This window comes from Caenorhabditis elegans, chromosome IV, assembly GCF_000002985.6.
Source record: "Caenorhabditis elegans chromosome IV".
NCBI classification, from domain to species: domain Eukaryota; kingdom Metazoa; phylum Nematoda; class Chromadorea; order Rhabditida; family Rhabditidae; genus Caenorhabditis; species Caenorhabditis elegans.
The window spans coordinates 2,057,307-2,073,402 of NC_003282.8; the positions used below are offsets into that span (position 1 = coordinate 2,057,307).

Genomic DNA, 16,096 nt, shown 5'->3' on the forward strand with positions numbered 1-16,096 from the left:
TAGATACATTTAACTTTACCGTAAAATATGAAAAGGTGCACAGTAAATTGAGAATAATTAAGAAATAAATGTTTAAATTTATTATAAGTGAATTTATTTATTTATAAAAATAGTACGTGAAATATCTATATCCACGCCATTAAAAATTATATTTAAACGTACAAAAGATTCATGCACATGAAAGTATTGTTTAAATTAGGGTTCCCAGCTGAGTGAGGCGCAAAATGCGGGCCTCACGCCGGCCTCACGCCGGCCGGCCTTCGCCTTCGCCGTTCGCCGCTTTCAATAATAATGACGTGAATTTTAAATTTTAATTTTCAAAAATTCGTTGAAAATTTAGAAAAAAAATATAAGAAATGAAAATAAAAGTTTATGTGTAATTCAGTGAAAGGCGAGAGTGACGCCGTGAGGCCGGCGCGGCGACCGCTGAGGCGGGCGAAGGCGCCTTTGCGGCGACCTCATGGGAGCCCTAGTTTAAATCAGGTGAAAAATTAATATTTGAAAAAAAAATCATTAGGGACAACTTTTCGTCCCGTTGGCGAGGAACAGGGAAGTGACCTTTACAACAGCTCTAGCACCTAGCCGGACTAGATTCCCTCGGAATAGCCGGACTAGATTCCCTCGGAATACGATTAAACATGAATTTTTTAAGATTTTGATAATATCGAATTTGTAGATCATCTGTGTCGTTCATGCAATTGAAAAACCAAATGCTAGGTTGATTATTTGTAGAATCGGTAACTATGCGAAACGGAATTCCCAAAAATCCTTCTTGAAATATAGAATTATTTACGTCACTGTTCACAAATGTGACCTTGAACTGGAGAAAGTCCGGTGAAACTAGGAACATCTGAAATTATTTTTTTTTAAAAATTACATGAGATATTCGAACTCACATCTCTCAAATATATAACATTTTTCAATGATAACGAATCCAAAATTATGTCAACTTTTCTGAAGTGAACAAGATTTTCAACATCACACTTGATAACACGCTTAATAATTGTCAACTCTTTCGCATTCCTCCATTGTTCCATGACCAAAAACTCTTCAATGCTCCATACATCACTTGCAGGTACGTCGAAAGATGTTCCAAACTCAATTTTGTTCAGCTTAGAGGGATCCACGGATTGGAGCAGTTGCACTATGGTTTTTTGGTTTCTTGTTGTGACAACCAACTTTTCCACTGGCAGCAATCGACCCAGCGAGGCGTGCAAATCTTTGAACGATTTCAAAAATCGATTCTCATTCTGGTCCCAGATTGAATGACTTTCTGTTTCCTGGGGATTCCCCTCAATTTCATCCATGTATTTTTTTTCTTCTTCCGTAACATCCTTGAAACTTGACTCGCTGGTTTCATCAACTTGCATAAAATTCATTTTAAGTTCTTCCAAAGCAGATTTTTGATTTTTCAAAATAAGGAACAAGTCGTTTGAAAAGTTGCCGTAATCCAACTCGCTAGATTTTCTGGATAATCTTGAAGCCTTATATGAAACTTTTCGGTTTGTGGATTCGGTAAACATCTCAAGAAGTGCGCACCCAATGCTTTGAACATGAATGCCGATTTTGAGTAATTTATGGTCTGGTTTGATAAGGTCGATGCACTGACGGCTTCCATAAGAAATTTTACGGAGCACTTGTCTGAAAAAATAAAATTCAAGCTAAAAAAAATCAAAAGACTTTACATACATATCAAAAAAATCGAGACGTTCAACAACGCTGTTCATAATCACAGTGTTGTAGAACCACAAAGTGCTTGATATCGATGAGCCAGAAACTTCAGACAAAAGCTTCGTTTCATCCATTGTCAGCTGCTCTAGCTGGTTCTGAATAGTTGCATTGTTAACAATAATTTCGTTTCGTGCAAGTATTACACTGTAGGAGAAATAAAATATGCCTGTTCTGTGCTAACTCTAGCTTTTTCTCGTGTCGGGCCATAAATTGAGCAAGATTTTGGCAAAACTTGGTTTAGGTTGCTCTTGATCTGCCACTCTTATCTAATTAGGAAATAATGTTAATTGGACATTAAAAAAGACAGAAGTGAAATGGAAGATCAGATTTTTGGCTACATGAGTTTTTTTGGGGTTACCTGGAACTTAGCAGAATAAAAAAGAATTTAAAAATGATTGCAATGTTCCTATTCGTGTATTTTTTTTTTTCGAAAGTTTTCGAAATTTTTTGTGATGTCTCATTATGAAATTCGGTGGTTTTGGACCAGTTTTAGTCTATTTAAGCAAAATATCCACAAACTCTACTCCCCCTTTAAGTTGATTCACAATTTGGAGAAAAATGCAAATTTAACGAAAATCTGAACTTTTGCCATGATGTCAATGTTATGCCGCAGTGACCGAAAGTTGAAATAATTTAATTCGCACTCTAGTTTGCATGTGGTAATTGGTACATTCAATTTCTAAGTCACAACATCTTGACAGTTTTTCCACACAGCAGGACACACGAATTCTTTTTCAGCATCAGATTTTGTCAGCTCCAAAACTGTTGTACAGGCTCACCTGCTAAAGGTCACTCTCTCGCAAAATATGTAGGAGGCAGTTATATTGCCTGTGTATCTCTACAAACTCAACTCTCTCTATACGCTCACAGGCCACTCCCGTTGTGGGGGAAAAACGGTCAAGATGTTGTGACGTAGAAATTGTAGGTACCAACTATGCTCACTTACCAATTATCAACATGCATAGTCGGTACCTTTTCACTAGTCAAGAACATTGATCACATAGAGTCTACAAATTTTCTGACCGAATATATGTTAATTGGAAATAAAAGAAAAGAGCCAAACTTTCGACGCTTTCACTAATTAAATAATTTTTCTGGGCTTCTTTCCGTTAGTTTTTCGTTGTTCTTTTTGTTGCATAGATTGCATAGCAAAAATAATTTATTCATAGGAAAATTGACAACTGACAAAATTGCCGAAAAAAAATCTAAATAACCCCTATGCAAATTTAGCTATTTACCTGTTAAGTTTTCCAGGTTTTCATAAATTCCCCAAATCCAAGTACTGCTCTAAAACAAATAATCTAAAAATTGTCCAGCTTGAAAAACAAATACCCATCTTCCCAACGTCTTCCAGGAAATTCTAACCGCAATAATATTTTCCTGCATTGCATCCAGATGTTAGTTATTGGAAATATATGAACATGCGAAACGGAAACCAATATTTTCTTGGAACATCTTAAAATGAATGAGATTAGTTTTTCTTTGTATAGAGCTTCTTTACACCTATTACCCTACTCATATGAGTTGATTAAATGTATGGGTACTGTAAGGGTACGGTAGTTAAACTCAAAACTGAACTGTTATTATAATTCTTGCCTACTAATATTTACTGTTGAATTTAGTCATTACGGCCCATTTTCTATTATTTAAAGCAAAAAAATTGACTCTACTCCAGTGGTGGGCGGCAAACGATTTTTTCCGGCTAATCAGCAAATTACCAGAATTGAAATTATAGGCAAATCGGCCAACCAGAAAATTGCCGATTTGCCGGAAAAAACACTTCCGGCAAATTGATATCCGACAAATCGGCAAACCGGCAAATTACCGGAATTCAAAATTCCCGGCAAATCTGCAAACCGGCAAATTGGCACAATTGAAAATTCCCGGCAAACCGGCAAATTGGCCGAATTGAAAATTCCCGGCAAATTCTCTAACCGGAAAATTTCAGGCAAGTCGATTAACCGGCAAAGTGCCGGAGTTAAAAATTTCCGGCAAATCAGCTAACCGGAAAATTTCCGGCAAAGTACCGGAGTTAAAAATTTCCGGCAAATCGGCGGAATTGAAAATTCCCGGCAAATCGGCAAATTAGCGGAATTGAAAATTTCCGGCAAACCGGCAAATTTGCCGAATTGAAAATTTCCGGCAAATCAGCTAACCGGAAAATTTCCGGCAAAGTGCCGGAGTTAAAAATTTCCGGCAAATCGGCGGAATTGAAAATTCCCGGCAAATCGGCAAATTAGCGGAATTGAAAATTTCCGGAAAATCAGCAAACCGGCAAATTACCGGAATTTAAAATTCCCGGCCAATCGACAAACCGGCAATCTGGCGGAATTGAAAATTCCTGGCAAACCGGCAAATTGGCGCCATTGAAAATTCCCGGCAAGTTGGCTAACCGGAAAATTACCGGAAATTAAAATTTTCGGCAAATCGGCAAACCGTCAAATTGGCGGAATTTAAAATTCCCGGCGAACCGGCAATTGCCGGAAATGAAAATTTTCGGCAAATCGGCAAACTGGCAATTCGCCGATTTGCCGTTTTTGTCGGAAAAAAATTTGCCACGCACCCCTGATCTACTCCACCTCTAACAATGACGTAATTCTGATAGATAATAAAAATCTGTTTTTTTTATTTCTAATTTTAAATTCAATAATCTCAAATCAGCATGTTTTCAAAATTACATTCAATACTCGAAACCTTGAAAATCTCAATATCAAAAAACCTTTTCACTTCTCCATTTTTTATGTGCATAAGCATAAACAACAAACATTTTTGCCCTGCCGCGCGCTCTCAAAAAAAAAAAAGGCGGCGGCGCCCCCCGTTTCTCCCCCGGGGGCACCCACGTCCATCAACTGTGGTGCTACTCATTGTGAAGAGCATGGAGCAACGAATGTTGTGTGTGTGTGTTTTAACACTTACTTTTTCATTTTTTTTTCATTCTCAATGTGTGTTCCTATATTATTTCTTATTTCTATTAATTGACCTGGTTTCCCCATTCCAGGAAATTCCAGCTCCAGCTCCTCTCACCTCCAGAGCCACAATTCAAAAATTGTGCTGTTTTGCAAAGAGGGAAGGGGGAGGGGGATACATGGAATAAAAGCCCCCATATTCTTGTGCCTCTAAAAAAGAATCTCAGAAGATGCGGGGGGCGATTCCCAGTGGGCGCCCCCCTCTCAGGCACCAGCTCTTGTTCTTCTCCACTGCCCGACCTTTCTTCTGGTGGTGGTGGTGGTGGTGGTGTACATATCTATTTTATATACATCTGCTATTTGGTTTTATATGTATGTAGTTGTGAAGTCACTTTATGATTTATGTGGTCATATGAGTTTCTAGCTTTAGCCTCGGAGGTAGAGCTCCGAGTTAGAGCCAGGAGATCTACTACATACACTTTTAAAATTGCTCTGTTTTTGTGAATTTGTTTTCTTAAAAGTGGAGTAGCTTTTCGATGCCCTTTGTAGACAAATCAATGGGAAAATTGTCAATTTCTGAAGGCAGTAATTCTCAAAATCCACTTTTCTTTATAGATTATCGATTTTTTTCCAAAAAAAAAAATGTCCTGAAAATAAAATAAAATACACATTTTTCTCTATAAGTCTATACTTTTTTCCAGAAAAAATTAAATTTTCTCAATAAAAAATTGATATTTTTCCAAAAAAAAAATTGATATTTTTCTCTAGAATTCTATATTTTTCCAAAATAAAATCTAAATTTTATTCCAGAAAAAAAGGTATTTTTTCTAAAAATCAAAAAAAAGTTCAAGAATTCTATATTCTCTCCTACCTCGACTACCTAGACTACCTAGACTACCTAGAGAATACCTAGACTACCTAGACTACCTCGACTACCTAGACTACCTAGACTACCTAGAGAATAACCGAATATAAATGTAAAATTGTTTTGAAAACTTTCCTAATTTTTTAAATGATTTTTTTCAATTTTCCAAAAATTGAAAAAAAAAACGGCCGGACAAAAATTGAATTCCCGCGCAAGTGAGTGACGTCATTTTCGATATTTTAGAGTTTACTGGTAAAATTCTCCGGTTTTTTTTTCAATTTTCTTTTCTGCATTTGATTTAGAACATTGTTTGCCAATTTTTCAGACACTTTTCCGCTCATAAAACTTGATAACCCGCAAGAAATTGGCTTAAAAAACGGCAATTTAATAGTTACTTATAATTTTTTTTTCGGAAAACTGCTTTGGAAAAAATTTCTGACCCCATTTGAAAATATCGAGCATGTAATTAATTAGAGCTTATGGATATACATTTAAGGCTTGAATTTTATTTGAATTTATTAATGGTCCTGTAATGGTCCAAAATGAACAAATATAATATTAAAAGACTTCAAAAAATTTTGGGTTTTGAAGATTTTTAGTCAAAGTGTTTGGCAAATTTTTAAATTAAAAACATTCGCTTTTAAGGAAATCCAGTGCAATTTCACATGTTCGGAATGATCGAACACAAATAATTTTTAAAAAAACCCAATTAAAGAAAAAAAGTCGTGGAATTTTTACGACTTCCAAGCTTGTGAGTGGTAAAAACTGAGTAATTATCACTTTTTGACGGGAAATTAAAAACATTTCAAAATTTTTTGAAACGTTTTACTACACAGTCTTTGGACCATGGGGTACAAACGATTTTTTCCGGCAAATCGGCAAGTTGCAGGAACTGAAACTTTCCGGCAAATCGGCAAATCGGCAAATTGTCGGAATTCAAATTTCCGACAAATCGGCAATTTGCCGATTTGCCGATTTGCCAAATTTGTCAACAAAAAAAAATTCCGCCTCAAATTGAATATTTCTACTAATTTTTGATGATAACTATGTTTAATTCACTTTTAAAAAAAAGTCATGTGACATGTCTATTCCACCTACTCAATATTCAGCCTGACATAAAAATTGCGCAAAATGTCATTTTTATGGTGCATCGACATTAATTCCCCCGTTTAATTTCTAATTTTTGACCATTCACCCTTCTTTCTATTTCTTTTGTGTGATAAATCAATCATCTTTGATAACACATGGTGTAATAATATCTTGTGTGACAAATTGCTCTATAGAAATGTTATAAGTAAATTTTCAAATAATAGTATCGATTTAATATAAGTTGGCGAATTTCTTAAATTTTATTTGCAAATTTAAAAATTATTTTCTTTATTATTAGGTCTCCAAATAAGTTCCGGGTCAAAAATCATAACTTTGTTCGCTGCGTATCGATTTTTATGAAACTTAAATTTATGTTATCAATCATGATCTTTCATTTGACAATGGTCACAAAATATTTTGACCACCCCAAGTGCCCTAACTCGGAGCCAATTTTTTCAGGCATTTTTCTGATCTCGCTTCTTTTCAGCTTTCAATTGAGTTTTGTATGCGGATTTTGCTTTGTTTAAAATACATTATTAGAAAACAACAAAAAATTGGAAAAAAATCCGTCCAAAAAATTTTTTTTTGGTTGGTCGTCAAAAAATCTTCAAAAAAATTTTTGCCGAAAATTCTAGATTTTTCCTACAAAAATGATGTAACCAAGTGTAAACTATTTTTACACATATAAATCATTTCAGTTAAAAATTTGAATCTCAAGAAACATTCAAAAAATTCAAAAATTATCCGAAAAAATTATATTCTCTACTATCATTTTAGTGTATCGAACTAAATTGATAGTAAAAACGACACAAAATTTCAGAGTGCCGTCATTTTTTGATTTATTGTATTCTAAAATGTAGTGTTCATTTTTATCTTCTGCTGCAGAGCTACAAAACTGCAGAAAAATTGGAAATAAATTGAAAAGCACTGCTGTTACTACTTAAGAATCTTAGTTATTCTTCCAAAATCTTTTTTGATTCAGTTGATTTTGCAAATTTTTCGAAACATGCATCCAACATCCGACTGGACTGGTAACCCAACACACTTGCAGTTGAGAGGAGACTCGACTTCAGGTGACTCAGGTCAAATTTCAACCGCGTTGGATTTCAAGCAAAAAAGGTTCAATTTTTTTTTGTGGAAATTCTTTCTTTGCTTGAACACTATTTTTTGACTGGAATAAGAAATTTTATAGTAAATTTTTTTGAGATCCCGGATACTGCCAATGCCAAAAATGTCAAATTCTAACATTTCCGGCAATTTTTGGAAATTACCAAAACTTACAACTGTCGAAAATTTTATAATTTTCATATATAAATTTCAGCAAACGGCAATTTCGGTCACATTTTGAAATTTCAGAATGTAGGAAATTTTGGCAATTACCAGGTTTTAGCAATTTGGCAATTTTGGCAATAAGCAAATTTTTTTTTTTAGAAAATTCATTATTGAAACATTTTTTTAATTTACGGCAAATTCGGTCCCTACAAGGTTTCAAAATATTTCGTAACTTCGGATTATTTAAAGTTTTTGACAAATTGGCAAAGCCAATTGGAAAAACCGGCAATTTCATGACTCAGAAGTTTCGAGAAACTTCTGGTATAGCAACAGCCTTGGTAATTTGTTTTTGGCAAATTTGACAATCGTTACAATACTAACATTTTTGACAATTTCGGCAAAATTCTAAGATTTCCGGCAATCGGATTCGCAGTTCTGGCAATTTTGGCAATTTTAACAAATTTGGCAATTACCAAATTCTGAAAATTCTGGCAATTGGTACTTGTGAAAACTGTAGGATTCTCTAAACTTCAGGAATCGGCTATTTTGCCAGTTGTTTTATTTTGGCAATAAACTGATAGTGAGCAGTTCCAAAAATCGTAAACCCTAATTTTACTACTACATCTGCTCACTGAGCCCCCCATCTACACCTCATAAACCCCCTTAGTGTCAGGTGTTAGTTTGATCATCCACCGAATCTTTCTCTCCTTCTCGTATTTTTTTTTACTTTTTGATAGAACGAAAAAACCAGACACCTGTTCCCTAGTCCCCTGAAACTATTCTCCCAGTCCGATTCCATCAGGATTTTCTGCCCAAGTTCCAAATCCAATAAATTCCGCGGCCCAACTTGGCTAATCAACTGAAAAATTGAATTTCATGGCTCCATTTTTTCTTTTTTTTTGTGCCTAAACTTCCCTTTGATGATTTCTTTTTCTTTTTTTGTCTTTTCTATTCATGGAATTGTGGTGTTGTTGGGATTTTTTGTGTCGTTTCTTTTTTGGGCTCACTAGAGCAACAAAGTGTCATTTTCAGACAAATTCCGGGGTTTTGTCCAAGTTGTTCCACCACCGCCACCCCCGTCCGATGCCAGAATGAGACGGAGTTATGAAGGTGAGTGGGCTCTTTTTAATAGAAAAAAAACGATGTAATTTTTCAAATTACAACAATTTGAAATGGTACATAGCAGTTTCACCAAAAAAATGTTCTCAAATAATTTGAATTTCTCAGAAAATTTGAATTTTCCGTCAAATAGTTTTCAAACATTTTGATCCCCATTTAAATATTTTGAGAAATTTTTTGAAGGAAAATTCAATTTTTCTATGAAAAAATTCGGACGAAAATTCAAATTTTCTGAGAAAAAGCATTTTGACGGAAAACTTAGTTAAAGTTTTTTTCTCAGAAAATTTGAATTTCCCACTAAATCATGTTTCGAGACATTTTGAAGTTCCCTCCGAAAAATTTCTCAAAATATTAGAATTTCTCGCCAAAATGTTTTCTAACAAATTTTGAATTTCCGCCTAGAGTTTTAACGATTTTCTGTTTATGGCCTAGAAATTATAACTGGGAAAGTTAGGCCATCAACTTAAAATTGCTATAACTTTGCGGAAAATCCAAAATTTTAAATTCTGAAAACTTTAGCAAGTCACGGACCGTCTGCTCTTCAAGTTTTGAAGTTGGTGGCCTAGAAATCCAAAATTTGGGTTTCTAGGCCACCAAACTCCACATGCCGAAACTTGGCTCCAAATTCGAGTTTTTGAAATTGTGAACCTCCACCAATATAAGAAATTTGTACGCTGTAAGCTCTACAATTAGTTTCGAGGGTGGTGGCCTAGAAATCCACAATTTGGTTTTCTAGGCCACCAACTTTACACCGTCGTAACTTGGCTCAAACTCGATGTTTTTTGCATTTTTTTTTGTGGTCTTAAAACTGAAGCATACCCATTCTGAAAATGAATATGACCCATTTCCAGGTCGATTACTTCGAAGTGACCTTAGATAAGGGTATCGATGAACCGTACTTGGGCGGTGATCCGATCAAAGGCATCATTGAGATGGTTTGCTCCAAACAGGTTCGGATCACTGGGCTTATCGTTCGGTTGACTGGTGTCGCGGAGACAGGTGGAAAACCTTATCATTTTTACTTTACAAAATGTTCTAAAACGCCCAAAGGTTTCAGGTTGGCGGAGTAGGCAGGACGATCTGCCTTATGAGAGTAGGCACACATTTATGGACGAGCAGATTGATTTAACCACGTAAGTTGGTCCTATGTTAACTTGTGCCTGACCGTGCCTCCGCGTAATCTCCGCTTTTAAAATTAGGGCATCACATTAAAGGTGGAGAACCGAAATTTGAGTTTTTGTTTTTTTTTTTTAGACCCAAATTGGTCCAAAACTACCGAATTTCGTAATGAGACGTTCTGAAAACTTCTCAAAAAAATATATTTAGCGGTTCAAAGTTCGGCAAAATAAGGCACATTTTCAGCTAAAATCCAAAATTTTTCCAACTTCTTGATTTTAGCTGAAAATGGGCCTATGTTTGCCAAACTTTGAACTGCCATAACGTTTTTTTGAGAAAATTTCAGAACGTCTCATTACGAAATTCGGTAGTTTTGGACCAATTTTGGTCTAAAAAAGCAAAGTCTCAAATTTTGTTACTCCACATTTAAGCACTAAATTCGAATTTCTTGCCTTATTTCACCAACGGCTCAGGAATTTCAAAGCACTGGCTCTGAATTACAAAAAATTCGGGTTACTGTAGGTCCGAAAGTACGCAAACACGGACTACAGTAAACCCAATACACCAGATTTTACGCAATGTTGAGGAATTCGAATTTTCACAGACGTTCTGAAATTTTTTGAATAAAAATCGGACTCCCCGTTAACTTCTATTCACAAAACACAATTGGCGTAAAACCGGATGTTTTGGGTTACGGTAGTGTCAGTGTTTGCGTACTTTTGGAGCTACAGTAACCCGAATAGTTCAAATGTGAAGTTAGGGACTCAGAAAAGTGAGAAAAGTTGTAAAAATGATCGGAGAAATCATAGTTCAAAGTTAAAACGTGAGGGGAAATTATTGAATTAGTCAAAAATGGGCATTTCAAGCTTTAAACTCGTTTTCTGCAAGTTTTAACTACTAAATTCAAAATCTCCATCACATTTTGCACCTAAAAACTTGAATTTAGGAAGTCTAAAACGATTTTTTTAACTTGTCGGGTTACTGTAGCTTTAAAAGTAAGGAAACACCGAATTCTACAAAATTTTGAGATAAAGCTCTGAAAATTGATGGTTTGGGGGTGAAAAATGGCAGGGAATTCGAATTTTTGTATGAAATTTTCTGGAAAAACTAATCGTCGAGGATCCTAAATTCGAATTTTTGAATTTTCGGGTTACTGTAGCTTCAAAAGTACGCGAGAACACCGAATTCTACGCAATTTTAAGATAGTTTCCATAATGCATAACTTTCTCCAGAACAATAGCGGAGCACTGCACCGACGAGTTCGAACTCCACGAGGGAAAGCATAGCGTCGAGTTTGAAGGCCGGATACCTCTGGACGTTCTGTCATCTGTGGAACGAGACAATCACGGGAGCATACGATACATGTGCACAGCGCTGATGGCTATTCCAGAGGATGGTGATACTGAAGTAGTGTCTGGTAATAAATTGTAGATACACTGTGAAAATGGAAAGAAAATAGGAATTGCAGAAAAAACGTTCAAAGTGTTCTCGCTGCTCAACTTGGACGCCCCATATCTACACGATAAAGCACATGTGACCGAGGAGGAGGAAGTGAGTTTTTGAGATATTGATGCTTAAAGGGAAATGTTTATATTATCATTTTATTATCTATCCTTAATTTTTTATACTTTTGTTATACTCAGAATTGTCTGAAAACACCGAATTTGATAATGAAACTTCCTGAAAGTTTCTCAAAAAAAGTTATGGCGGCTCAATAATAACCTGAAATTAGTTAAAATTTGAAATTTGACCGACTTGTCAAGCGGCTGGAAACTAACTTTTTTGAAATTGCCGGTATACCAAATGATTATCTTGCGGTTTCAACTCGATTCAGGTACATTTAGGGTCGATGTAGGACCAGATTTTGTAAAATTTGGTAACTTCTGATGATTCATCGATCTTAAATGTACCTAACTCAAGTTGAAAGATAATTTAAAAAAATTTCTTTTATATCCAAAATTAGACGGTGATTTCAAAAAAGTCAGTTTCGGTAAAATTAGCAATTTTACCTAATTTTAGGCCATGTTTTTTTCCATAATTTTTTTCTAAGTTTTAAAAAAGTTTCAGCATGAAATTCCGTTTTTCTGTCTAACAAAACAATAAAAAACCGGACAACACCTTTTTTAATACTATAGTAGACAAATGTAAATTAAATTCAAATGCATATTAGTTTTGTTGCTCTCTGCTCCTCTATCCAATTCATGTTCCTTTTCTTTTTGCCGAATGTTTTCCAATTTTGACATTTCAAATCAAAATCTACTCAACTCAATATGATTTAATGTCGAATTGCACTGCAACTTTTTCCTCGCGAGGGACGAGGAAAAGTGGTTTCTAGGCCATGGCCGAGGGGCCGACAAGTTTCAGCGGCCATTTATCTTGCTTTGTTTTCCGCCTGTTTTCTTTTGTTTTTCACAGCTTTTTCCCGTTTTTTCTTATTAAAATTAATAAATAAATATTTTTTGCAGATGCTAAAACAATTTCCAAGTAAAAAAATTATGCATTCAGTGGGCAAGCAGCGGTGAAAGTGGGCATTGTAATATGATGGATTACGGGAATACAAAACCTAAACTTTTTCCCAAACATGATACATATGCTGCTTAGATGCTGAAGCTACCTGATTTTCATATCGAGACCGCTGAAAAAGTTTTAAGTTTTCCAAAATTCAACTTTTTGTGCGAAAATCTCGACTTTTTCACCAAAAAAGTTGAATTTTGGAAACCTCAAAACTTTTTCAGTGGTCTCGTTATGAAAATCAGGTAGTCTCAGCATTTAAGCAGCATATGTATCATGTTTCAGAAAAAGTTTAGGTTTTGTATTCCCGTAATCCATTATATTACAATGCCCACTTTCACCGCTGCTTGCCCACTGAATACATGATTTTTTTACTTGGAAATTGTTTTAGCATCTGCAAAAAATATTTATTTATCAGTTTTATTTAAAAAAAAACGAAAAAAAAAACGAAAAAAATCGATGAAAAACGAAAGAAAACAGGCGGAAAACAAAGCAAGATAAATGGCCGCTGAAACTTGTCGGCCCCTCGGCCATGGCCTAGAAACCACTTTTCCTCGTCCCTCGTGAGGGAAAAGTTGCAGTGAATTGACAGCAAATTTCTGTAAAACCAACCACTTTCTAATTCCAGATAACCGGATGTTGTGGCCGGCGGAAAGGTGCCCTTATCGCCACAATGCAAGTCGATGAGATTGGTGTGATGCCGGGAATGACTTCGAAAATCAGTTTAACCGTGGAGAATAAGACGAAGAAACGAAAAAAATGGATGAGGAAGAAGGTTTTTTATACATTTATTTTCGAGATTATACTCAAAAAAAAAGAGATTTCAGGACAATCACGAATGTGTGCTTCTATCTTTGTGTCAGCAATTGGATTTTGTAGCCGTGAATCGGAATGATCCAATGATGATTGATAGGAAATCTATTACAATAGCTGTGGAGAGTCATGTAAGGTTTTTATGGACTTTTTTAAGGACCAGTTTGTACTACAAAATTCTAAATTTTGTAAAGTTGTTTTTCGATTGAATCGAACAAAAAATCCCTATTATTGAATCTTACAGTATTTATACAAAAATTAATACTTTTCATCCAACATTAAAAATTTAATAAATATGTTGTTATAAAATTCCGGTTCGATAAACCCATATTCTCTCAGCATTCAAGATGTTATAAAACTGACAACTTTTTTGGCTCGCCGAGTTGTGCCATTAACGATTTTTTCCGGCAAATCGGCAAATTACCGGAATTGAAATTTCCGGCAAATAGGCAAGTAGACAAGTGGTTTTGCACATTTTTCTGGAAATTTCAGAATTTCAATTTTGATCGGCAAAATTGTACGCATCCTATGAATCTTCCTACATCTGTTTTAAAAAATAAACAAATTCTATGAAAATAACTAGAAACAAACGGGAAAACAATTTCAAAAAGGCCCAGTTTTAAGTGTTTCCGTCTTATAAAAAATACCTCTAAAAATTTCTGGCAAATTGATGTTCGGCAAACGGCAAATCAGCAAACCTAATCTCAAAAATTTCCAGGGAACCTGCAAAACAAAAGCCGGCGTTGGACCTCAAACCAAAGAAATCGAGTTCAGTGTACCTCCTAACCTCCCTCCAACGTCAATTCACGCGAATCGCCTTGTCACAGTTTCGTATTTCTTCAAATTAGATCTGGATCACTTTGACTTAGTATTACCCGTTATTGTGGGCAGTGTAAAGTCGTCGGCGTCAAATGGCTCCGAGAAGTAGTAATTGTACGGTGGAGCGCACTTGTATCATTTACAAAAAAACGGGAAGAGCCCAGGCATTGAATAAATTTTTTTCCAAAACATGCTCTGACTCAAATCGGGTTTTGATCTCCAATTTTTAGCTGTTTTTATTCCAAATTCTTGCAATTTTAGCCCGGTTTTTTTTTCAATTTTTTTCAATTTTTTTAATAAAATTTTCTATTCTTCAAGTTTTATTCTAGTTTTTCCTGTAACTTTTACCCCAATTTTCCTTCATTTTCATACATTTCTTGGCAATTTTCTTATTTCAATTTCAAATTTCAAGTTATGTCTTTCCTTTTTTTCAAATTTTTTCAATAAATGTTATTCGCCTAATTGTATACAATTATTTCTTGTTTTTGAAGTGGAGAATTTCAGATTTTTCAGATTTTTTCCGTGTCGTTGGAGAGTAAAAACCAGAACATTGAAATTTTCAAGTTTTAAAAATTTAGCCTTACAGGCAACATTTGCCTAATTTATGCCTACTCGTATTTTTATATAATGTGTTTCAAGCACGAAGCAGGTAGGTAGGCCTACCTACCTGCTTCGTGCTTGTAACACATTTGAGAAAAGGTAGGTAGGTAGGTAGGTAGGCAAGTAGGTAGGCAGACAGGCAGGATGTAGGCATGAGATAGGCAATGGATCTATAAAACTTGCACATTCCTTATGCTCCAAAAGAGTACTAAATGTTGCAAGAACCTCCGGCTGCTCCTTTCTCGACCGGTGCGACAATTTCCTTCCGGTTTCTCACCTATACTACACCAATTACGATAGTATGAGTATGATGAGTGAGAGTGTTTTGTCCTCAATACTTTTTTTGCGGAGTATCTGTGTAGTGGCTGTTGTCTAGGTGCAAAAAAAGTAGGCAGGCACATAGGTAAGTGTCAGATAGGCATATAGGTAGGCATCTAGGTAGACATGCAGGTAGGTTTAATGTAGACATGAGGACTCCATATAGGTAGACTCATTAAATAGGTACATAGATAGGAAGATGGGTAGTCATTTAGGTAGGTAATAAAGGTAGGCATATTGGTAGGCACGTAGACATGACGTAGGCATATAGATTTTCATGAGTTAAGTGTGCTTAAGATCCTTGTTCCACTCCGAAAAGAACTCCTGCTCCCCAACACATTTCCTCCACCAGAAACCCCGTCCGATGCACCAAGTTGTTCTATTCTTATCTGTCCCCATTGATTAGCTGACTGGTTTCAGTTGCCTCTGCGTAATGGTCATCATTCCGATTCCGTGAGCTAATGGTCACCCGGGAAGGGGGGAATTCATCCAAAGTACAAATAGAAGAGAGCCTACTGTGTGTGTGTGTGTGTTGGCGAGCGGGAGCTTCATCTCCTCAGAAGAAGAGGGAAAGAGTTCCGTTTTTGGACGAGTTCAATCGTGTTCTTTTCGTTCTGATTATCTTGCACTTTATCGACAATTTTATTGGTGCCACGTGGATTTTTGGTGCTTTTTTGGTGCTTTTTTACTTATTCGTTTAAATTAGGAAGATTTGACTACATTTTTTATTGGTATTTTTTTAATGAAATAACATTTTGGCGCGTTGTTCAAATTTCAATTTCCTGAAACTTTTTGCAAATTCAATCAGGGTTGCGCGGCAAATTTGCCGAATTTGCCGTTTGCCGAGCTCGACAAATTTCGACAAAAAAAATTTGCCGCACACATCAAAAATTTGACAATACAATTTTGACCAAAACTATTTATTTTTTCCCAAAAA

At 35.6% G+C, this 16,096-nt stretch overlaps 2 protein-coding genes across 2 annotated transcripts; one reads left to right on the forward strand and one right to left on the reverse strand.

Moving 5' to 3' along the window:
* Window positions 1-71: 71 nt before the first annotated feature.
* On the reverse strand, window positions 72-1,805 carry R05C11.2 (DUF38 domain-containing protein; the record flags this gene model as incomplete). The annotated part of the gene is made up of 3 exons (NM_067758.2): window positions 72-850; window positions 897-1,641; window positions 1,690-1,805. The coding sequence occupies 3 exons, from the start codon at window positions 1,803-1,805 to the stop codon at window positions 572-574; spliced, it is 1,140 nt and encodes a 379-aa protein (NP_500159.1). The 3' UTR covers window positions 72-571.
* A 7,083-nt stretch (window positions 1,806-8,888) lies between these two features.
* On the forward strand, window positions 8,889-14,713 carry arrd-26 (Arrestin C-terminal-like domain-containing protein). The gene is made up of 8 exons (NM_067759.5): window positions 8,889-8,973; window positions 9,834-9,981; window positions 10,040-10,115; window positions 11,331-11,515; window positions 11,567-11,649; window positions 13,238-13,384; window positions 13,437-13,553; window positions 14,141-14,713. Exons 1-8 carry the CDS (start codon window positions 8,968-8,970, stop codon window positions 14,348-14,350), a joined length of 972 nt encoding a protein of 323 aa, NP_500160.2. The 5' UTR covers window positions 8,889-8,967; the 3' UTR covers window positions 14,351-14,713.
* The last annotated feature ends 1,383 nt before the right edge of the window (window positions 14,714-16,096 follow it).

Coding starts and splice junctions, on each gene's coding strand:
- arrd-26 (NM_067759.5), top strand. Junction 9,982..10,039: donor GACTGGTGTCGCGGAGACAG/GTGGAAAACCTT, acceptor CAAAGGTTTCAG/GTTGGCGGAGTAGGCAGGAC. Junction 10,116..11,330: donor GAGCAGATTGATTTAACCAC/GTAAGTTGGTCC, acceptor AACTTTCTCCAG/AACAATAGCGGAGCACTGCA.